The sequence below is a fragment of the Oryctolagus cuniculus genome, chromosome 15 (assembly GCF_051225735.1).
Source record: "Oryctolagus cuniculus isolate XC-2025 breed Fujian yellow rabbit chromosome 15, ASM5122573v1, whole genome shotgun sequence".
Taxonomy (NCBI): domain Eukaryota; kingdom Metazoa; phylum Chordata; class Mammalia; order Lagomorpha; family Leporidae; genus Oryctolagus; species Oryctolagus cuniculus.
In genome coordinates this window covers 64,622,268-64,645,163 of record NC_142881.1, presented here as the reverse complement: position 1 = coordinate 64,645,163, position 22,896 = coordinate 64,622,268, and the positions used below count along the sequence as shown (strand labels likewise).

Here is a 22,896-nt window from a genome sequence, read left to right as displayed (position 1 = left end):
CCTTCCAACTACAAATATTATCTCCACATTACTGAAACAACTCTACAGTGATAATTATAACATTTAATTTTACTGATAGGGAACGTGAAGCTCAGGGAATGTAAGTAAATTGCCCAAGGTCACAAAACTAATAAATGGCAGTGCCAGAATTCAAACCCAGCTCTGCCCTCTGAGATAAGGGATGACTCAAAGATGAACTCCAAGATTCTGAACTAGGTGAGGGGCAGACAAGTTATATCATTGTCAGAGCCAAGGAAATGGGAAGAAAAGTGTCAAGGGTGGTAAAGAAAATAGCTATAATAGTTAATATTTATTGAGCCTTTGCTATTTAAAGCACTGTTTTGACTTTAATGTACTAAGAATTTACTCCTTATAAAAAACCTTGTGATTAGATAGAAGGAATAAGTTCAAGAGATATGTGGTAGGATACAGTGACTATAGTCAATAGCAATGCTTTGTATTCTCAAAATTGTTAAGATTGTAGATTTGAATGTTCTCATAACAAGAACAAGTATGTGAGGTACTACATATGTTAATTAGCTCTACTTAGCCATTCCATAATGAATACATATTTCAAAACAGCATGTTGTACATAATAAATATATGCAATTTTTAATTTGTTGATGAAAAAATGTAAGTAAGGGCCGGCACAGTGAGTAAAGCCACTGCCTGCAATGCCAACATCTCATGTGGGCACTGATTCATGTCCCAGCTGCTCCTCTTCCAGTCCAGCTCCCTGCGAATGGCTTGGGAAAGCAGCAGAAGGTGGTCCAAGTGCTTGGGCCCCTGTACCCATGTAGTAAACCTGGAAGAATCTCCTGGCTCCTGGCTTTAGCCTGGCCCAGCCTTGGCTTTTGCGGCCATTTGGGGAGAGAACCAGCAGGTGGAAGATCTCTCTCTCTCTCTTTCTCTGTAACTGTGACTTTCAAAATAAATGATCTTGGCTGGCGCTGTGGCTCACTAGGCTAATCCTCTGCCTGTGGCGCTGGCACCCCAGGTTCCAGTTCCGGTCGGGGCGCCAGATTCTGTCCCGATTGCTCCTCTTCCAGTCCAGCTCTCTGCTGTGGTCCGGGAAGGCAGTGGAGAATGGCCCAGATGCTTGGCCCCTGCACCCGCAGGAGGAAGCACCTGGCTCCTGGCTTCGGATTGGCATAGCGCGCTAGCTGTAGCAGCCATTTGGGGGGTGAACCAACAGAAGGAAGACCTTTCTCTCTGTCTCTCTCTCTCTCACTGTCTAACTCTGCCTGTCAAAAAAAAAAAAAGAAATAAAATAAATGATCTTTTAAAAAAATACTTTTTTTTTTTTTTAGAAAAACAATGCTATGAGGTGAGTACTATTACTTTGCAGATGAGAAACCTAAGGCAGAGAACTTGGCAGGCTCCCAAGTAAGAGGCAGAGCCAGGATTTGGCTTCAGTGTTGGGTTTTTTTTTTTTTTTTAATTTAAATTTTTAAAATCTTTTATCTCATGTGTGTCACACATATACCCACTTTCTGTTTTGCTAAGACAGAGGTATTTAATTGTATAACAGTTTCTTTCCCACGGTGGAATGCCACAACTGCTACCATAAGAACAGCTGCAGACCAGTAGTTGCGGAATCAGTGTTCTTTTTTATGTTTATTTATTCATTTTCATCTACTTGAAAGTCAAAGTGACAGAGATGGAGGAGGGTAGGACATCTCTTCCAACCACTGGTTTACTCCCCAAATGCCTGCTACAGGCCTGGGCTGGGCCAAATCCAAGCTAGGAGCCCAGAACAACACCTGAACATTCCACTTGGGTAGCAAGGGCCCAAGTACTTGAGCTGTTATCTGCTGCCTCCAGGAATGCATTAGCAGGAAGCTGGATCAGAAGCAGAATAGCCTTGAATCAGCACTCTAGTATGGGATGCTGGCATCCCAAGTGATGATTCAAGCTACTGTGCCAAACACCCATCCTTGTTTCAGTTTAAGATATATTTGTTTGAAAGTCAGAGTTAACAGAGAGAGAGAGACGGAGAGAGATCGTCCATCTGCTGGCTCACTCCCTAGATCGCTGCAGTGGTTAGGGCTGGACCAGGCCAAAGCTTGGAGCTTTTTCAGGGTCCCCCACATGGGTAACAGGGCCCAAACACTTGAACCATCTTCCACTGCTTTTCTCAGGCCATTAGCAGGGAGCTAAATGGGAAGTGGAGCAGCTGGGACATGAACCGGTGCCAGTATGGGATCCTCACGTTGCAAGCAGCAGTTTTATCTACTATACCACAACGCTGGCCCCTGCTTCAGTGTTCTTTCATTTATTTCATTTTTTTAAAGACTGACTTATTATGGGGCTGGAGCTGTGGCATAGCAGGTAAAGCCACTGCCTGCAGTGCCGGCATCCCATATGGGCACTAGTTCAAGTCCCAGTTGCTCCACTTTTGATCCAGCTCTCTGCTACAACCTGGGAAAGCAGAAGAAGATGGCCCAAGTCCTTGGGCCCCTGCACCTGTGTGGGAGACACGGAAGAAGCTCCTGGCTCGTGGCTTCAGATCAGTGCAGCTCTGGCAGTTGCAGCCTTCTAGGGAGTGAAGTAGCAGAAGGAAGACCTCTCTCTCTCTGCCTCTCCTTCTCTCTCTGTGTAACTCTGATTTTCAAATAAATAAATATTTTTAAAAGGATTTACTTATTATTTGAAAGGCAGAGCTACAGAGAGGCAGAGGCAGAGGCAGACACAAACACACACACACACACACACACACACACAGGTCTTCTATCTGCTGGTTCAACTCTCCAAATGGTCAGAGCTGGGCTCATCCGAAGCCAGGAGCCAGGAGCTTCTTCCAGGTTTCCCATGCAGATGCAAAGGCCCAAGGACTTGAGCCATCTTCTACTGCTTTCCCAGGCTATAGCAGAGAGCTGGATCATTAGTGGAGCAGTCGGGATGCAAACTGGCGCCTATATGGGATGCTGGCACTGCAGTCGGTGGCTTTACCTGCTGTGCCACAACACTGGCCCCGCTTCAGTGTTCTTAACTGCCATTTTATACAGCCTCTCAATTTGATTAATTTGGATTTGGATCATGTTAAGTTTGTGCAGACTGCAGAATATTCGAGTGGAAATGTCTGGTACGTAACCAGGTCTGGGAACTTGGAGCCTCTGGACCTGCCCTGGAGTACAGAAAGTTGGACAGTAGATGAGGGGGCATGGCCATCTGCCAACACCCTTCCCCTCCTTCCATATTCTCCATTAAGTTTTTGATTGACCCAATTAATTGGATTATCCCTCCTTTAAAACTATCATACATAGTATTTTTTCTTTTTCTTTTTCTTTTTCTTCTTTTCCTTCCCCCTTCCTCCTCCTCCTCCTCCTCCTCCTCTTCTCCTTCTCCTTCTTCTTCTTTAACCTTCCAAGCATTTATTGAGTGATTATTCCACCCCAGGCACTTTAGATGCTGGAGACACCAGGATGAACATAAATAGACACAGACCCTACCCTGATGAGACATCTGAAGTCACACAAACACATGTAAAATGACACTTGGGACAGTTTTTATCTTGAGTCTTTGCTACTTGCTGCTTCAGTCCCCCCAGGAATGTTCTTGTTTGGATCTTCCAAGGACTAACTCATTATCATCATGTACATATCTCCAAAGTCACTTTCTGAAAGGAGTCCTATGTGAGCACCTCAAGGAGAGGAATTCCCCATGCCCGCCCACAATCCCCACTATCTATCTGCATTGCTTGGTTTTATTTTCTCTGAAGTAAAACTTACAAAGGTCTAAAATGACCTCTTTCTATTTTCATTGCCTTCCTACAAGAACACAAGCTCCCCAAGGACAGGAACCTTGTGGGATTGTTCTCTTCCATTTCCCAGGTGACTGGGCCAGAAGAGGTCCTCAAGAAAATGGATGAATGAATGAAAGCATGAGTGTCTGTTGATGTACAATGTAATACTTTATCCCTTTTAGTATTTTGTTTTGTTTTGTTCTAGTACTATTGGTTGAGCTCTGTAATTAACACACAATTATTCTTAGGTGTTTAAATTTTAACTGAAAAGTGATCCCTGTTAAATATAAGAGTGGGAATAAGAGGGAGGAGATGTACAATTTGGGACATGCTCAATTGGACTTGCCCCAAATGGTGGAGTTAGAAACGTGCCGGGGATTCCAATACAATCCCATCAAGGTGGCATGTACCAATGCCATCTCACTAGTCCAAGTGATCAATTTCAGTTCACAACTGATCACACTGATAGGTCTTAGAGTCAAAGGGATCACACAAACAAGACTAGTGTCTGCTAATACTAACTGATAGAATCAAAAAGGGAGAGAACGATCCATCATGGGAAGCGGGATACACAGCAGACTCATAGAATGGCAAATGTCCTAAATAGCACTCTGGCCTCAGAATCAGTCCTTAAGGCATTCGGATCTGGCTGAAGAGCCCATGACAGTATTTTCGGCATGGAAAGTCAAGACACTCTAGGAAAAAAAAAAAAAAAAAGACCTAAATGAAAGATCTCTGCAAGTGAGATCCCAGTGGAAAGAATGGGGCCATCAAAGAAGGAGGTACCTTTCTCTGAAGGGAGGAGAGAACTTCCACTTTGACTATGACCCTGTCAGAATAAGATCGAAGTCAGCGAACTCAAAAGGCTTCCATAGCCTTGGCAATTCATGACTAGAGCCTAGGGAGATTACTGACGCCATAAACAAGAGTGTCAAATTGTTAAGTCAACAACAGGAGTCACTGTGTACTTACTCCTCATGTGGGATCTGTCCTTAATGTGTTGTTCAATGTGAAGTAATGCTATAACTAGTACTGAAACAGTATTTTATACTCTGTGTTTCTGTGTGGGTGCAATCTTTACTTAATATATACTAAATCTTTACTTAATATATACTAAATCGATCTTCTGTATATAAAGATAATCTAAAATGAATCTTGATGTGAATGGAATGGGAGAGGGAGCAGGAGATGGGAGGGGTGCGAGTGGGAGGGAAGTTATGGGGGGGAAGCCTTTGTAATTCATAAACTGTACTTTGGAAATTTATATTTACTAAATAAAAAATAAATAAATTAAAAAAAAAAAAGAAAGCATGAGTGCCCCCTCTGAGTAAGTGCTGGGTGCAGGGCGGGGACTGGATTGGGTCAAATCCACGTTGAGTTTAAGATTCCGATCTAGTTCCTACTGGCAGGATAAACACCCTGAATTCTCCCTTGATGCCATCTACCACTCCACCACCACCACCCCCTGCCCTGTATCCCTCTGTTCATTTGCCCTCAATCAAGTTCCTACCTGTTTGCCTTTAAACAAGCTGCTGCACCTTTCTAAACTTGTTTCCTTCTCTGTAAAATGTGGCTGATGGCTGCCACAGTCACAGGGTGATGGTAAGGGTTAAACTGAATAGCTTATGTAGAGTGCTTAGCGCGCGTGCCCTGCAAGCAGCAAGCTCTCCCGAAACATTAGCTACCCTGGTTTTTGTCATCTTCATCACATCCCTGTTTGTGTTCACGTCCCTTCCTCGAAGTGCCCGAGCGTCTCCATCCGCCCACCAGGGGGCCTCACACGCCGCTCTTCTGCCTCGGCCATCCCCGAGGGTGCAGGCAGCAAGCTGCGTAATCCAGGTCCCTTCCTTTTGCCTCTGATGACAGCTCTGTCACCACAGCACTGGCACTGTCTTCCCTGCAGATATCTCTGTCCCTCACCCCAGTATTTCAGTTACCCCACAAAGAGTTGCTGAGCGCCTAGAGTGCACTGGGCTTCCCAGCAGGAGTTGAAGATGCAAGGGAAGAGTGGGTGGTCTCTAGGGAAATGGCAGAGAACGCAGAGGCAGAGGGAGACGGAGCTGGGTTTGAGGGTGAGAAGGTCGGGATCAGATTGCCCTCTGGAACCAAGCCTCTAGCTGAAAAATGGAAGGGAGTAGTCCCAGGCAGCCCTGAGCGCCCCACTTGGAATACCTTGGCTCTGCACACTGCATAGTCCCGCAATTCCCCAGAATCTCTGAGCTTGGCTCTTCATCAGCGTCTCAGTTCCTCACATGAAAATCTGAGGCCAAGCCAAAGCCAGGAGCCAGGAGCTTCTTCTGGGTCTCCCACGGTTGCAGGGGCCCAAGCACTTGGGCCATCTTCTGCTGCTTTCCCAGCCATTAGCAGGGAGCTGGGTCAAAAGTGGAGCAGCCGGGACTTGAACCGGTGCCCATATGGGTTGCCGGTGCCGCAGGTAGAGGCTTAACCTTCTGCTCCACAGCGCTGGCCCCTAGTCACAGAATCTTAGAATTGGAGGGAAACTCAGAAGTCACTGTGTATTTCAAAACTTCTTTTTTAGCCAGGGACTCTTCCCCAACCAAACCTTATATGGAACCAACATATGTATGTTGGCAGCTGCTGGAGCACAGCTGTACAATCCCTAAGATTCTGTGGATTGAAAACCTCTCTCAGAGTACCTCTTGAGCGGTGTTAGGCAAAGTGGGGTGCTGGTTCGTGGCCTCGTCGCCATGCCTCGGAAAATTGAAGAGATCAAGGACTTCCTACTCATGACCTGGTGGAAGGATGCCAAGTGTGTCAAGATCAAGAAGAATAAAGACAATATGAAGTTCAAGGTGTGCTGCAGCAGGTACCTTTACTCGCTGGTCATCATGGACAAGGAGAAGGCCGAGAAGCTGAAGCAGTCCCTGCCCCTAGGCCTGACCCTGAAAGAGCTAAAATGAATCAGAGAAGCCAGTTTGAACTGTATTAAAGTGTTAAAAGTGGGGCCAGGGCCGTGGCTCACTTGGTTAATCTTCCTCCTTGTGGTGCCAACATCCCATATGGGCGCCAGGTTCTAGTCCCGGTAGCTCCTCTGCTCCTCTTCCAGTCCAGCTCTCTGCTGTGGCCCGGGAGTGCAGTGGAGGATGGCCCAAGTGCTTGGGCCCTTGAACCCGCATGGGAGACCAGGAGGAAGCACCTGGCTCCTGGCTTCGGATCAGCGCAGTGCGCCGGCCATGGCAGCCATCTGGGGGGTGAACCAATGGAAGGAAGACCTTTCTCTCAGTCTCTCTCTCTCACGGTCTATAACTCTACCTGTCAAATTAAAAAAAAAAAAAAGTGTTAAAAGTAAAAAAAAAAAAAAAGAAAGAAAGAAAGAAAGAAAGGAAAAACCTCTCGGACATAAAACTGATTTCCCTCTGAAGCAGTTTTGCAATATCGCCCAACAAGTGGGTAAATAGCTTTCCCTTCCAGTGGCATCATCTCCCTTACACTTAAATAGCTCACCTTCCAAGGCCCTGTTTTCCCTAGGTCTGAAAAGTGAGTGCCTTCATGCTCTAAAATTGGGTTCTGAAATTCAGAGGTTAAAGATCAGACTGACAGAGGGTACTGCCCTGTTGGGCATTGATTTGAAGACACTGATTTCTTGTGTATTCCCTCTTCCCCAAGCTCTGGGCAAGGTCTGAGTGCCGTGCTGCCCAGGGGACCAGCTGCAACTGGAACAGCACAGCCCGAGGACCCCATGAGGTTGCCATAGATACTGATGCGCAAGGAGCTGGTGAGCTCGTTATTATTTACATGTATCTTCTCTCTAATTGCTGTGGGGTAGCTAGAGGTTGTGTGGGTGCTACAGCAATGAGGATCAAGGAGGGTGTGTGTTTGCATGTGAACACAGAAGTGTCTTGAGGCTTGAAATTGCCACCAAGGACACATCAGAGTCTGAGCGGTTGGGAAGCAGTGAGGGAGGGGGAAGGGAGAAGTGAGGTAGAGAGAGAAACATGGAGAGAACAGATTCGGTTTCCTTTTTGTGTGTAAATTCAGATTTTCTACTTTATTTGAGTGATTTGCAAGCACACAGTAGGCAGCTGATATTTGCTGAAAGGCCGCTAGCTCTACGTATACAGGAATATGGTCATCCCCAAGGCTTCACCCCAGTGTATTTCCTATCACTCTTCCTTTTAACCCAGAGGTGCAAGGCAAAATGCTTTAGATGGTCACCCTGAAATGACTAGTGCAGGGCCCTTTCCCTCGGCCAGGGTGATACCCCTCACTCAGCAAGCAGGTGAGACTGGTCCTTGGTAACCGCAGTTATGTTTACCCCTGGGTGGCAGTCCTAGTCTGTGCTGTTGCAACCTCCTCATTGCCTCAGACCACCTTCTATCCAAGAATGTGAAAGTGTCAGGTATTGGTGCCTGGAGGTCAAGAGCCAGGTCTCCCTGAGCACTCTGGAAGGCACACTGATCACCAGCTGATATGAAGCCTCCATGCCTGGAGTGCAGGCCAGCAGTACTGCTTCTGCTTAAAGCTGGGTGACAGAAACCCAAGACCTCCCGGCGTCCCCAGGTACACACTCTCACTGCTCTACCTCGTGCTGGAACCTGGGACCTGGCTGTTAACCCCAGTGCTTTGAAATAGGAAGTGGCCTTACCCCTCACCGCTTTACTTCCTGTTGCCCTGGGGCGAGGTGAGGTTCGGTGCTCTGTCACCTCTCCCCTTTCCCTCTGCCTTTGCTTTCCTTTTCCTAAGCACTCTCGGAACACATTTCCTCTTAGGCACCACTCCCTTCTACTCCCTACTCACCCCACACTGGGCAGTCTGGTTTTCACAGCGGCACCCAGGGCTGTTGGGTAGGGAAAGGAGGGAGCCAGCCCTGAGAGCTTTGCTCCACCCACCCCTCTGGGAGGCAGCTCGGAGGGCTGGGGCGCCTCTCAGCTGCCTCCTCCAGGCAGAGCGAGCCTGCAGACAATGGAGGCCTGCCTCCCAGTGGGCGTCCTGCTGTAATCAAGGCTGAGCTGCTGCAGTTGGCTGAGCGCCATCCTGCCCAGTAGGGGCTGGCACTGGACTTGGGGTACAGCTCTCTCAGGCAGGGTAGAAAACTTTCCAGCCTATTTCTCCTCCATTGAGAATTATGTGTCTCTGTCCCACCAACCTGTCCTCGTAGGGACAGAAGAAGGGGTGATAACTCCCTTTAACATTCTGCAAATATTTACTGAGTCTGGGGCTGAGTATATGGTGGTGAACAAAGGAGGCAGAGGCCTTGCCCTATTGGAACCTATAATTTAGTGAGAAGGCAAATATTAAACAAATTATAACAGCAAACAGTTCTATTTAGGTACCAGGTACTATTCTAAGTGCTTTATGTGGTTTAGCTCATTTAATGCTCACAATGCTATGAGGTAGATACTTATTATTATTTCTAATTTCAGATAAGGTAACTGAGGCAGACAAAAATTAAGTGACTTGCCCAAGTTCACACAACTGGCCACTGAGTTGCCAGTCTGAGCCTGGTGGTCTAATCTGAGTTCCCTCTTGAGATAAATATGCTGTAGTTCTACTTGTCTCTCACACCAGAAAATCCACCCTGCCACACAAGTGCAGGGTGCTCTGCAAGAAAATGGGGATGTTTTCTCCATCTTTCCATTTGTTTTTGTAGTGCCCAAGCACGGAGCCTTTTGAAAGCATTACCGCACCATCCCTTTCATTCACTGGCCTGAAACAGCACATTCTCTCATCTCTAAGATCCAGCACAGGAAGGCACAGCTCCACCTGTATCCTTGTCCCTGGCCTGGTCGCTCTGATCCAACGGCACCTGATGCGAGTTCTCCTAATAATGGCCCTGGTGCTTGCCCAAGTCTAGACTGTCAGCTCCACGACCTCAGGCTGCTAGCAGCTGGCTCTGCACCAGCTGGGCTGTGACTCGGGCTGCTTGACCTTGGCACGCCTTGCACTCGAAGTGAGCCCTGGGTGGGGATGGGGGGAGACTTGGGACCCCGCCTGGGGGGGGGGGCCTCTCCGGAGAGCTGGATGGTCCAGACCCTTCCACCACTCCTAACACGTACACCCTTGCACACACATTCCCAAGCCCTTGCAGGGTGGGCTCCGGGACGAGTCTACTGGTCGCAAACCTCTGTCCGCTCTGGCGGGTGCCCTGGAGCTGGGACCCCTCCTCCAGGTTCTCTAGCACGCCTGGCCCAGCCCGGGCGGCTCCCGGGCAGGGCGGGGCCAGTGGCGGGAGGCCCCACCCCGGGGGCGGTCCGGGGGCCGGGCGGGGGGGGGGGCCGGCGAGGCTGGGGGCGGGGCGGGCGGGCGGGCGCGGGGGTGTCCCTCCCTCCCTCGCTCTCCCCGGTAAAGTCTCGCGGTGCTGCCGGGCTCAGCCCCGTCTCCTCCTCTTGCTCCCTCGGCCGGGCGGCGGTGACTGTGCACCGACGTCGGCGCGGGCTGCACCGCCGCGTCCGCCCGCCCGCCAGCATGGCCACCACCGCCACCTGCACCCGCTTCACCGACGACTACCAGCTCTTCGAGGAGCTCGGCAAGTACGGCCCGCCCGCCGCCGCCCGCCGCGGCCCCCCACCCTGCCCCCGCCGCCCGGGCGCTATGCGGCTCCTCGCCCCGCCCCCGGCCCTGCACTGGCCGCTGCAGCGCCCCCTCGGCCCGCCCCACCCCCAGCCTTTCCCGCCTGCTGCCTCCGGAACCCCCGCGACCCCCACTTCATGCCCCGCAGCCCCCTTTGCGCCCCGCAGCAGCTGCGCGGGCTGCTGCACTCCGCTCTGCCGCGGGGACTGCAGCCCCCCAAACAGCTCCTGGGCGCCCTCCAGCCCCGCCCCTCCCTCACCCTTGCCCCGACCCCTCCTGCTCGCCGCCCCCTCCCCACCCTGCTCCGGAGCTCACTGTGCACCCTGTCCCCACGTCCCACGCGCCTGGCACTCAGGACCCTCCCCAGCCCTGCAGCTTCAGACCCGCTGCGGTGCCTGGGAGTGGGGGGGATGTTTGGTGGCCGGCCCCGCCCCCCCGCTAGTGCCGCTTCCAGGATCCCAACCCCGCTGCTGGGCAGCGCTGCAGCACCCCCGGCCCCTCCCCCCACCCCTGCAGTGGTCCCAGGAGCCGCGCGCCGCAGCCGCAGCATCCCCCTCCCCTTCGCACTGAGCTGGCCGCTGCTGCAGCCCCGGCCCCCCCACCCCCACCCGCGGCGCCGAGCCCGGCCACTGCAGCCCCCGCCCTGCCCGCCCCCCAGACGTTTCTAGAGCCCGGGAGTGCGAGCTCCCATTTGGGGGGACGTAGAGGAAAACATCATGGGGAAAGGGCGCTGTTGATGTCAGACTCACAACTGTGTCCTCTCTTTTCCTTTGCTGTCAGTTGAGCTGGGATGCAGTGGGATGAAGCCGTGTGTGTGTGTGTGTGTGTGTGTGCGCGCGCGCGCGTATGTGTGCGCGCGTGGAGGGGGATTGAGCCTCACTTTCCCCATGGCTAAGAGAGATTTTTCTCTCAGAAGATTGATTATATCCTGTTTTTGACCTCTCCTTCCCCTACCTTCAACTCTTCCTGCTGAGAAGGACAGGGTCTCTGTGTTTCCTTCTCTCCCCTGGTTGTGTTACCCAGGACCCAGGGTTATCAGTGAGATGCAGCAGGTGTGTGTTTTAAGCATCGCCCACTAGCTCCTGATGTGCAGCCCAAAGCTAAGGCTGCTGTCTTGCCCGGGGCCTCCATCAGGGGTGGGAGCAGGGTGGTACTCCAACCACGTCTGTGCAGTGTCACGAGGTGGTCACGGCTCGGTGTGTGAGTGTGGCTAGAGGTCTGGTGGGGGGAGCATCCCTGCCCTCAGACCTGAAGTGTGTCTGTGTCACACTGCGCTGCTCCGTGTCCCAGTTCTTTCCCCCTTCTCCCTCCAGGGGTGCTTTCTCTGTGGTCCGCAGGTGTGTGAAGAAAACCTCCACGCAAGAGTATGCAGCAAAAATCATCAATACCAAGAAGTTGTCTGCCCGAGGTGAGCATCCCTCCTTCTTGGCCTCTCCATAAGGGGTCCTAGGGGATGTGACTCTTTGAGAAGCTGCCCCAGGAGTCGGGCGCTATGTGTTTTAGCACTTGGATGAGAGTTGAAATTTCAGGGTGGGTGGACTTTGAAGCAAGACGAGGAGTTGCACTGGGGAGCTGAAGTGCTCAGGTTGAAAAGACAGAAGGAGACATAGGCAGCGCGGCTCTGCCCTGGTCCCTGAAGGCTTGAAGGAGTTTGGTCTTTAAAGAGGGGGAGGGGCTGGAGGGTGGTGTGTGGTGTAGAACGGAGAACTCTTAATATGAGGCACGTGGAGCCTCTGTCTTTGAGGCTGTAGTGGCCATTGCAGGCCCGTGCTGGTCCCCGTGCCCTGGTGGTGACTTAGGATAGACGGGCAGTGAGTGAGCAGCTCTGACGGACCCAGCCTGCCCTGCCCACCAGGCGGCAGAGCAGACTCCCAAGGGAAGGGAGTCTGTAAACATCAGGGGAGGCTGCTACTGGCGAGGGCTTCTCGGGAACAAATCCTGCCAGATGAACTTGATTGCTTTTTTGATCAAATTACAAAGTTGGTGGTGCAGCAAGCAGATGTCGTCTGTCCGGAGTGGAGGGTGATGCCTCGTGGTCTGCAGATCCCAGTGGCCTGGTCTGGGCAGGAGCTACGCTGCCTTAGGCTCTGAGGAGCAGAAGGGCTCAGGCCTTGGAGCCTCACCTGTGAGATCCCCCTTAGTACCTGAGGCTGGGAGGGTCAGGGCCGGTCTTTCACACCTCGAACGTATGCTCTCTGAACCTTGTACTGGGTGCTTGCCAAGTTACCTCATCTGATAGGTGTAGACCCAGCCGTGTGTAAAGTGCTCTGAACAGAGGCTGCTGAGTATGGAGGTCAGGTCCCAGAGGGTTGCAGGATGCAGCTGAGGGACAGAGGTCATGACACTCAGAGGAGGGAGTTAGGGCTGGGCTAAAGGATGCCACAGGTGTGTTAGGAACCAGGCCAGATGCCCTGGGGAAGATATGGGCTTCGGCCAGTAATGACGTGGGCATCTCTGGGCCGAGAGATGTAATAGATGTTCCCAGCACTCAGAGAAGCTATGAAATTCCAGAGAGGACAGTGGAATTCTGACATGTTGGCAGGTGTTCTAGAACTGTTTAGCAGGGTCCTCTGCGCCTGCCGGCTGGGGAGACTCTCCGTCCCACCAGCTGGGCTTGTGCTGCCTCCTACCCAGTCCCTCTCTCTTGCTGTTAATGTGTACATTGGCTGTAAGGTTGACTTGTTTATTTTCTTTCTCTCTGGGTACCTTAAGTCCAAGACGATGGTTGCTGTAGAGATATGTGGGAGGTCAGATGCCCTCTTCCCTTGGGGCATGGGATACAGCGGGGGCACTGGGCTCTCTGGTAGATACCTGCTGGCCAGGGGTGCAAGGTGCAAGCCGGGATGACTGTTCCATTCAAGAATGGATACTTGTCCATGCCCACACAGCATAGCCCTGGGTACATCAGAAATGGGACAGGTGTCTGGTGTCTTCAGTTGATGATGCAATGCTTTGCTTTTCTCTGACCCAGGGTAAGGGAGGCAGACACAGCTGGGAGCTAGATTTTGGGATGTGAGGGCCACTGTGGAGCGGCTGGCCTTCGGCTTTGGTTTTTTACTCCTTCCTTACCTGCTGGAACTTCCCTGACCCTCTGACCTGTGTGATAACATCCCCTTCCCTCCCTCACGTCCTTTCAACCTTGTCCTGTCTTTCCCCCAACTGGTGTCTTTATTTCCTGGCCCAAACTAGATGAGATTTAATTTCCCTTTGATTTTTGTTGTTGTTGTTTTTAATTCCTCGAGAAGAGGATCCCTGTGTAAAATCATATGCTTCAGACAACTACTCCCCCTCGTGAGGTGGTTATGCCAACGGAGGCACTGTTGTATGACGTGTGTTCCAGGGTAACTTCATGATGGAGGCCTAGTCTTGGCGAATAGGGGTCAGAGATGGGCAAGTGCCCACTCTGTTGGGAGGTGGCAGAGTGGGAGGATGTTGTCTTGGAGATGGAGGGAGTAAGGGGGTGGCTGGGCTGTATAGGTGCAGGCATGAGGGATGTGAGTCCCTGGAGAGGGTCGGGCCAGGGTCCCTCCTGAGCTGGTGCCCACGGGGTTAGGGAGCGAAGGCCGTGGCTTGTCTGCAGCCTCTCGGTTTACGCTGTATATTTTATAAAGGTGCAGTGGCTAGGGCTGGGTTTCACTCGTCGCTGTCTGTCTGTCTCGGGCTCTGCAGGTGTTAGATTTCTGTGTCTGGGAATGTCCTGGGCCCACCAGGGTCATCTATGAAGGTCTGAAAGGGCTTGTTTTGTTTGCTGGGTCTCCCTGCGTGCCTTCTTTCTTGTTTGTGGTTCTCTCTACTGCAAGCCAAAAGGAAAGAAAAAGGTATAAAGCTTCTTCCTCCTTGGTGTCTGTGGTGAGCTGGCCTGAGAGGCAGAGGCAGAGATCATGCGTCTTCCTGAGCCTCAGATCTGGATGGGAAATCTTATTTTGGGCTGTTCGCTTGTCATGGTGGTCTCCAAAGCCCCCAGTGTTGGCTGGATTGCGAGGTAGGGAGTTCATGCCGATAGGTCATGAACACCGTCTCTGCGCGCCTGTCTGCGTAGTCACTGAAAGTCGTGTAACGTCACTCCATTTGCTTCAGAAAACAGCCTTAGGTGTGTGGGGTTTGGCTCTTAGGGGAACCATGGTTCCAAGCTTAGCTCCACTAGGCCGAAGGAGGCATTTAAAATAAGCCTGGATGCAGGAGCTGGTGGGCCAGGTGATGGCAATGATAAGTCGTTATTTTAAGATTTAAGAGCACCCCCCACCCCAAAGAGCCTGAGCCCTTATGTCTTTTTTTATTTTTAAATCTTCATATTCCCTTCTTATCTTTATTCATATGCATACAGATTTTCACCTCGTGGAGCATAACATTTTATATCCTGCTCTCTTTGCTTATATCCAGAGTGTCTTCCCCATATTGCTACAGCTGAAGGGCAAATGGTCTTTTCTTTCTCCTATGCAGTTTAGGATTTGTCCTTGCAACAATTAGCATCCTAAGAAACCTCTGCATTTGGACCATTTATCTGGACCCCAGACGCCTTCACTAAGATGGATACTGGGGTAATGCCCTTGGCCTTACTAAGAGATGCTACCAAAAGTTCTTATAAAATCTATTAGGACATTTGCTTTATTCACTTATTTATTTAATCTGTGTGCCCCGTATGAAGAAATTTCTGTTGAAAAGGAATGTAAGCTAAAGCTTTCCACTTGGTGGGGCTCTGGCAGGTGAGGGAAGGAGTCTTACCTGTTTCTCTGCTTCTGTGCAGGGTGTCGCTGGTGCAGACCGAGCAGATACACATGAAATGATGGGTTGAGGGGACTGTGTAATCCATCATGGTTGCCTTTTGGCTTTGGTTCCCAGGAAACTCAGAATCAAGTTGCTGGAGCCCTTGTACACCAGTGCTGGCGTGGGTTCTCCCTTTCAGATCCAGGGAGCCAGGCAGCAGGCCTCAAACGGCTACCGGAGGAGAGGACAGATGAGGATAAAGACCTGTGCCTGGGGCGTAAGGCAGGGTGGGAGATGCAGGAAGCCAGTTGTAGTTTATCCTCCTTCTGTGTCACGAATGACCTTCCAGGGATGTTGCTGAGACCTCCCCTGGGCAGTGATTTTCAGTCTGTGTGTATGGGATCCATCTGAGTGCTAGCTGAAACTGTGGATTCCTGGGCTCTGTTCACCTGGCTTCTGCTTCAGGAAGTCTGGGGTGGGGCCCTAGAATCTACATTTTTAACATGTGCTCCAAGAAATTTTGTGTGCGTGGTCCGTGAACATTCTGAGAATGCCCTCTTGAATCATCAGCAGCAGCAACACTGGCTCTTGCCAGGTTCTCTGGGATTCACCAGACACGCTCGGCCCAGCCCAGCCTTCTCCAGGTGGTGTCTCTGCGGGCGCACGGCCATCTGTGCACGTGGGCTCTTCTGCGACTAGGGGCCTTGTTCTGAGCCCCCAGATCAGAGTGTTGGTCTGTGTCCAAAGCTGTGGCAGGCTGAGTGGCTGCTGTGGTGGCCTGTGGCCACCAGAAGGGTAAAGGCTGTCCCTTTCTGGGTCCAGCTGGCCCTGGAGATTGAAATGGGATCCCCCTGGATGGTGCCAGCTGAAAGCAAGCCCCACCCCTTGGTGTTGGCCTGAGTAGCCCCCATGACATTTGTGTCCCCTGTGGTATCTCCAAGTGAGACGTTCCTGTTAAGGATCTGGGTGATGGGAGGGGAAGAAAAGGGAGGGTGAGGCAGTAATGGAAGGCAGGGGAATAGGAAGAGAAGCTGCGCAGCCCTGCAGCGCTGGGACTCGAGGAAGCATTGGAGGGACTCTTCAGAGTGCAAAACGGCTTTCCTCCTGAGGATAAAACAGGCCAGTTTCTGTTAGCAGAGAAATGGGCATCCTGCATTTAAGTGATTGAACTCCTCTGACTTCTCTGCTGAAGTGGATGAGGGAGCAGGACGAAGGAGCCTCCTCGGTGCCAAAGCTGCTGCGGGACCGGTGTCATCCTGCAGTCATGATGTGACCTGTGGGACCGAGTCCTACAACACTGGCCTAGCACCCTGGCCTCACACACCTTCCCAGAGTGACTTGAGGGTGTGCATCAGGGAATGGGGTTGGAGGTTGGAAGGTGGCCTCACGCTGTAGGAGACACCCCCCTGGCTTTCTTCCTGCTGCTTGCTCTGGTCCTCTGTCGTCATACCCTTGTCAGAAGCTGTCCTGAAACTGTAGAGGTGAGTGGTGATTCGGTTCTCTGCAGAGCCTGGAGATAGGGGAGGAGGGTGGGTGTGAGCCACTCCTGCCCCCGTCTCTGTGCTTGCGGCTCTCGGAACAGCCTTGGCAGGCCGACAAGACCTGATCCCATGGGTGCCAAAAGGGTGGTGACAGGAAGAGATGGGTACTTTGCACCTCTTAAGTGCTCTCTGCGGAGGGCCTTAGTCATTTGCCCACAGCTACACAGATTTGCCTCAAGACCAATGACGACACGCAGGCCCATAATATTTGGGGTTTTGTGTTTGTGTTTATGAGGTGTCGGTTTGCCCAGGACCGTGCCATGCTCAGACCCCAGCCTCTTCAGGCGGTGTGGCCTTGACTTCCCCTGGAGCTGTTGCCTTTGAAACCCGGGTTCTGGGTACTCTGGTCCTACATTGAGCCCTGGTGTATCACCCCAAGCTTCTTCCCAGGCCCTGCGCTCTCAGCCTGCTGCAGTAAATCCCTGCTTGTTGCTGGCTGAGGTCCCACTCTTGTCTGTACCCATCTTTTCGGGTTTGGTGGTGGGGAGATTTCCAGCCACTCCCCCCCAACACCATCTCTACTTCCTGGGCCCTATCAGTAGCAGCAGCAGCTTCCCATCTGCTCCTCTCTTTCCCCTCCCCCTCGGCTTGCTGCTGCCCTGGGAGGAGCTATTTTTAGGGGCTGCTTCCTGGGATGTTTTACTTGGGGCTGGTTACCATGAAGGAAATGTCACCAAAACAGTGGGCAAAGGCTGCAGGCACCAGGAGCCCTGCCGGGGGCACAGAGAACTCGACGGCTGACCCTGTGCTGGCCCTTGAGAGTGGCCAGAGTGGCCACAGGCAGAGCCTTGCCTTTTTGGGGTTTGCTAGTGACCCCCATGGGGATTTTCTCCATCAAAACTGGTTTGGGAGCCTTGAACTTTGGGGCACTTCTGGGCCCCTCTCTCCTTTCCCTCGGTAGCTACAGCTTCCCCTATCCTGCAGTCCAAAGGCCACAAGGTACTCAGATCTTTGTGTGGCCCTGTTCAAGCTGCCAGAGCTAGGGCTGAAGAGAATGGGGGATTCTAGGGGCTGAACTCTGGGGAGTCAGGTAGGCTTGGTTCAGCCCCCACGCCCCTTGTATTCACAGCCATCAGCTTGTCCCTGGGTGTAGGGGCGTGAAGGAATTAGAAGCCAAGGTCCCTTATGCGGTGGATACACTTTGCTCTTAATTGGAGGCTCTTTGCACCTTTCGAGCGAGACTGAAAGAGGAAGGGCTGTGGCATCGTGGTGTCAGGGTGAGGTCAACGGGATTGTGGCTTGAGATTCCCACTGGTCAGTGCCCAAGGCCCAGGCCGTTTATAAGCAGCTGGGGAAGGTGGATTATGACACCAAATCCCTATGCTGTCCTTGTTTCTGCTCTTCAGAGTGCTGTCCAGGGGGCCAGGCAGGGCCTCTGCTCCTTGGGCAAGGGGGAGGGGGAGCACTCCAGAGGGCAGCATGATGAAGTCCCCCCTCCCCATCAAATGTCTGAAGTCGATGGGACTGCAGGAGACATCTCATGATCTCTGCTAGGGGTCATGGGCACAGACCTGCAAAAATATTCCTGGCCAAGTTTAGGGCATATTTGAGTTGGAACTGGAGGAGAGTCCTCTTAGCTGGAGTAGGGCTCTGTGTCCTTTCCCACTTGCAGAGGGCTGCACGTTTGGGTGGAAGCAGGATCGCATTTAAAGCTAGTGCCGCATTTGTGATTTTAGAGAAATGTGTCCCTGGCGGGTATGTGGAGAGCCAGTGACTGGCCGTCCCTGGCCTCCTGATGCTGTAGGGGGAAGAAATGCACTTGGAGTAGGCTCCTCTCGTGAGGGCAAAGGGGGTTTCAAGGGCCCCGTGTGCCCCTTGGCTGCATGCTCTTGCTGTCGCCTCACTATCTGCTTCCTCTTTTCTGCCTCCTTTGGTGTGGCTGGTCGTTTTCTGCTGCCCTTCCTGTGAAACTGCAGATCCTGGACCAAGCCTTGAAGCATTTGGGCAGCAGGTGGGAGAGGCGAGGCTTCCAGGGATCCTTGTTTCCCAGGACCCGGCTCTGCCCTGGCTGGGTTGTGGAGAAAGGACCCACACCTAGCCTGGAAGGCCACAGCGGGACCCTGATCAGGCCGCTTCTGCTTTCTGCTCCTGTTGCCACCTCTGCTCTTGGGGGGAAAACCTTGCAGAGGGCTGTGGTTGGAGCTGGGCTGAGGGCCGGCAGGGGTGGGTCTCCATGGCAGTAGCACACAGGCAGGCAGGAAGTGGCCCTGTGCAAAAGCGGGAAGTGGCTGTTGTTGAACAGGAAGGGGGGGCTGGGCTGTGGGAGGGGGTGGGGACAAGCTGGTAGAAAGGTGGGTGGGAGGAGGGTCAGCTTTGGAAGGTCCAAGCTGCTCCCTAATGGTTGCTGGCAGGAGGGGTGACTCCAGGAAAGAAGTGACCCTTGTGATGAGAGCTTGGGCTGGTGTGTCACCTCCCTGAGATGCTGAGCCAGGGCCTATTCCTGCCACTGTGGACCAAGCCAGGTCACTGGCCTTGCCCGCTTTGAGGTTGGGGGATGCTGTGTTTCCATGGGACACCCTCGCCCTTAGGAAAGATGCTCTTTGCACCATTTCTTGTTGCTTCTGCTGCTGCTGGAATGAAGCACTCTGCTTTTCCCAGCCATGGACCAGCCCTGGAGATGACTACAGGACAGGAAGTGTGGGGGACCGAGACGGGAGACAACAGCAGGAGTGGCCCACCTGTGCATGGCATAGGAGGCCAGGAGAGTGTGGTAGGCAGAAACCGCACAGCTCATTGAGCAGAGCGCTTCTGGATGGCAGAGCGCCACTGCCAGCGAGGCCGAGGAAGAGGAGGGACCCCGTGGGGGAGGCCGTCTTATCTCTGAGGAACCCCTGTTGCTCACCTTCACCTGCAAGCTATAGACGCAGGTGCCCCCCCCCTCAAAAAAAAAAAAAAAAAAAAAAACAGGGCAGGAACACTGCCCATACCTAGCACAGCCATGAAGACCAAGGCCAGGTCAGACAGCTCTGCTGGGGTATTTTGGATCCTGCATCTTCCCCAGCTGAGGAGAGAGCATGTCTGACTCTCATCCCTGTTGCCCAGCAGGACACCTTGTCTGCTTTCATCAGATGGGGGCCCTCGGGAAGGAGGCTCTTAGTTTGTGGCAGGCAGCACGTTAAGCCCCGTGCCCATATTACCTCATTAAACTCAGCTAGGGCTGCCTGTCTTGTGGAAGTGTGGAGACTGTTTCTCAAGATCTGCACCTGGCTCACGTGCTTGCCCCTTCTGAAGTGAGAGTCAAGTGTTGTCTCCTTGCCGGGGCCTTCCTTCCCCGCCTTGTTTTCTACGTGAGTTTTCCTATCGTCTGCCTCACCTGGCACCCAGCCCCACTAGAACGTCAGCTCCTGGAGGGCAAGCCTTGCTGCCTGTTGTGTTCCCTGCTGTCTCCCCAGCAGCTCGAACAGTACCTGTAGCACACTGGACCTCAGTGAACATTTTTTGAATGATGAATGCGGTTCAGGTGCGTTGAATAACTTGCCGGATGTGGCAGGGCTGGACTCAGTCCAGGGCTGTCTGACTCCAATGCTGACGTGTTAATTGCTGTGCCGCATGGCTGAGAATCAGACTGAGGACCAAGGCTGAGCTCCAGGGTTCAGAGAAGACGTGGACCTCGACTGGAACATGGGGCTCAGCTCCTCGGAGAGCGTTGAACTAGATGGCTGACGAGGCCCTTTGGACCTTGCGTAGCTCCTTCGAGGAGCTGGAGCCTGAGACTGTGTCTATCCTCTCTCTGCTCTGAGCCACTGGAAAAGCCAGAGTGTCCTTATTTTTAGTGCTGTTGCTGTTGTGGGACTGTAACCATTAGCCAGTAAGAGACTTAAGGGAGGAGATAAACATTAATCTCTAGGCCTTCCCCTCAGCTGCCACCTCCGCATTGCAAGATGCTGTTCTCTTGCACCTGCCTGGGCAACCGAGCTGGAGAATTGTGGGATGAGGATGGTGAGGTGCACGGTTAGAGAGAGCAGGCAAGTAGGCCTGCTGCTTGGGGCAGGCTAGCATGGTCCCTCCATCTTGAGTCCCGGGGGCTGAGAGGAAGTTGGGGCTGCCTGCAGTCTGGCCAGACCTGGGGAAAGCAAGCCCCTAGCCACCAGGAAGGGTGATAGCTGATCCCTCGAGTGTCCCAGCTTTTGGAGGTCCCTGGTCTTATCCCTGTGCCTGGACCAAATGATACAAGACAGTGTGGGAGATGGGTTCCCCGGGGGTTCTTCTGACTGCGTCCTGGTCAGTGGTCATGGACCCAAGTGTGGGAAGAAAGGCCTGACCCAGATCTTTGGGCAGCTGGCATGGATTAGCTGGGCAGCAGGAACTAATCTCTGCCGTCCCCACCTCCTTGCACAAAGCAGAGCTATCGCCGGAGGGAAAATTTAGGACAAAGCTGGGGGTGCTTGGAGAAACAATACACACGAATTGCTTCTAGCCTAAAATTTCTACATGATCTCAGACTCAGAGGCCTGGGTTTGGCTCCCAGTTCCCTCTCTTTCCTGCTGTGGATCTCTGGCTAGGTTATTTTAACTTTTCTAGGCCTCAGTTTTATCATCTGTAAAATGGAGACTATCATAGCATCTTTGTATTGGGGTCATTGTGAGGGTCATGGGCGACTTTACAGAGGTACAACACTGTTTAGAGAGTGCTGGGGTGAGGAGAAACCACTAACAAGGGAGATCGGAGTCTCTTGGCAGGTATGCGTGTGAAGGCACCTGCCTGGGCCCCGAGAAGTCAGGGTGCAATGAACTCTGCTCCCCAAAGCCTGGAGTCTTTATTGACACTCTATCTTTTCTTTATCTGCTCATCAGGACATAGTGGTGGGGAAAGAGAGCTCTAGGCCCAGACCCCCTGTAGTCACCTCCCATCCGTGTTACCTTGTGCCGTCTGCTTTGTCTTCTTACACCCAGTTTCCTCATTTGTATTGTAATAGAGCTAATCAGACCCCTGCTTCCCAGCGTCAGTAAGAATGAAATATGATAACCCACGCCTCTGCCTTGGCATAGGAAATAATTAATAAATGATAGTGATTATTACCACTGCAGTGATTGATGAACCCATATTGATAGAGTACTCGAGGAAGTACTAGTTAGGAAGCCTCTCCCTCCCTTACCAAGTTTGTGACTGAAAGGTAACCGGTGGCATATAATATGAGGATCGGGAGAAGTGTGGTGGGAGATCGGAGGCTGTCAGAGGAGAGGAGGAGAAGCCAGTCTGCTGAGAGGAGCTTCGAGGACTTGGGGAAGGCGGTGACCTTTGGCAAGATTCCAGCAAGTAGAGGTGGGGCAGGAGAGCAGGGAGGGCTTCTTGGCCTCCTTGCTATGAGTAGCGTCCTGTCCTTCCACTTCCTGGAGTTCTGTTTTCCTGAGGAAGGAATTGAGCCATGTAACTCACTTGGATCTGGGGACTCACGGATTCTGGTTGTTTCATTAAAACGGAGTCATGCCAGAGCCTGAGTGCGAAGAGGTCAGGTTTCACAGGGTGGGTAGCTAAGAGGATCCTAGAGAGAGATGTAGGATGTGTGTCCTGGTTTCTCTTTCTACAAAATGGGCATCATAATCATGCCAGTCTCGTACAGTTGTTATGAGGATAAATTAAAAGATTTGTCTGCATGATGTAGAAATGAGCTCTCCATAAATGTTAGCTGTTATTTAAATCACAGTTATCTTGATCATCATCATCTTCATTGTCAGCATCATTATATTTTAAGATTGTCATGAGGGCTACATGAGAATATAAGCAAGACTCCTAGTGCTTGCTTGTCCATGTGGTAGACTCAGAACCGCTTAGCTGGATTCAAACCTGGCATTGACACTAGTTGAGGTGTTCAACCTTTCTAGTTATTTCCTCATGTGGAAAAGGTGTTCAGACTTTTCCCACATCTAAAAGCAAAACTGTCGGAAGTACAGGGTTGATGCCTAAGAATTGAGAGGCTGAATCGCCAGCTGACTACGAATAGAGTGGATGGTTGATGGCTTTTGTCCTCTCTCTCCTGCTTTTAGATCACCAGAAGCTAGAACGTGAGGCCCGGATATGCCGACTTCTGAAACACCCAAACATCGGTGAGTGCCCCTGACACAGTATTTCATGGGTTGTGCCATGGAAGGCCGGGAAAACAGAAATCTGCTCTTTTTGTATGTGGAGTCACATCTGTCTGTGGGCTTCCACCTGGTGTCTTTTTTTTTTTTTTTTTTTTTTTGCCAGAGGGGTACAGCAGTTGTGTCTCTGAATTCTAGAGCATTCCAGCTTAGAGACCTGGTTATCTGTCTTACAGTGGTGCCAACTCAGGGCTTGGATGGGAGGCATTGGAGTAGGTTTCAAATTCACTTTTTTCTCTTTCTCCTCCCATCTTTGGGCTAAAGTCCAGGGTCCTCAGTGTGTGGGGTTCCGGGC

The 22,896-nt window shown here is 52.1% G+C and overlaps 1 protein-coding gene, 1 non-coding gene and 1 pseudogene across 51 annotated transcripts in view; 2 read left to right on the top strand and 1 right to left on the bottom strand.

Moving 5' to 3' along the window:
* Positions 1-1,465: 1,465 nt before the first annotated feature.
* Positions 1,466-1,598, bottom strand: LOC127484275 (small nucleolar RNA SNORA41). Its single transcript, XR_007911156.1, has one exon. It is a non-coding gene; the product is annotated as a small nucleolar RNA SNORA41 (small nucleolar RNA).
* A 4,855-nt stretch (positions 1,599-6,453) lies between these two features.
* Positions 6,454-7,012, top strand: LOC100357601 (large ribosomal subunit protein eL38 pseudogene; annotated as a pseudogene).
* A 2,991-nt stretch (positions 7,013-10,003) lies between these two features.
* Positions 10,004-22,896, top strand: part of CAMK2G (calcium/calmodulin dependent protein kinase II gamma) — a 58,408-nt gene continuing 45,515 nt past the window's right edge. For 30 of the 50 annotated variants that reach the window (XR_016220918.1, XR_016220914.1, XR_011382174.2 and 27 more), the window contains exons 1-3: positions 10,005-10,236; positions 11,590-11,684; positions 22,506-22,565. Coding sequence is in view for 40 of the 50 variants with exons in the window: in XM_051823090.3 (XP_051679050.1) it covers positions 10,172-10,236; positions 11,590-11,684; positions 22,506-22,565 (220 nt within the window). In the remaining 10 variants the exon portion in view is untranslated. 50 annotated transcript variants of the gene reach the window in all.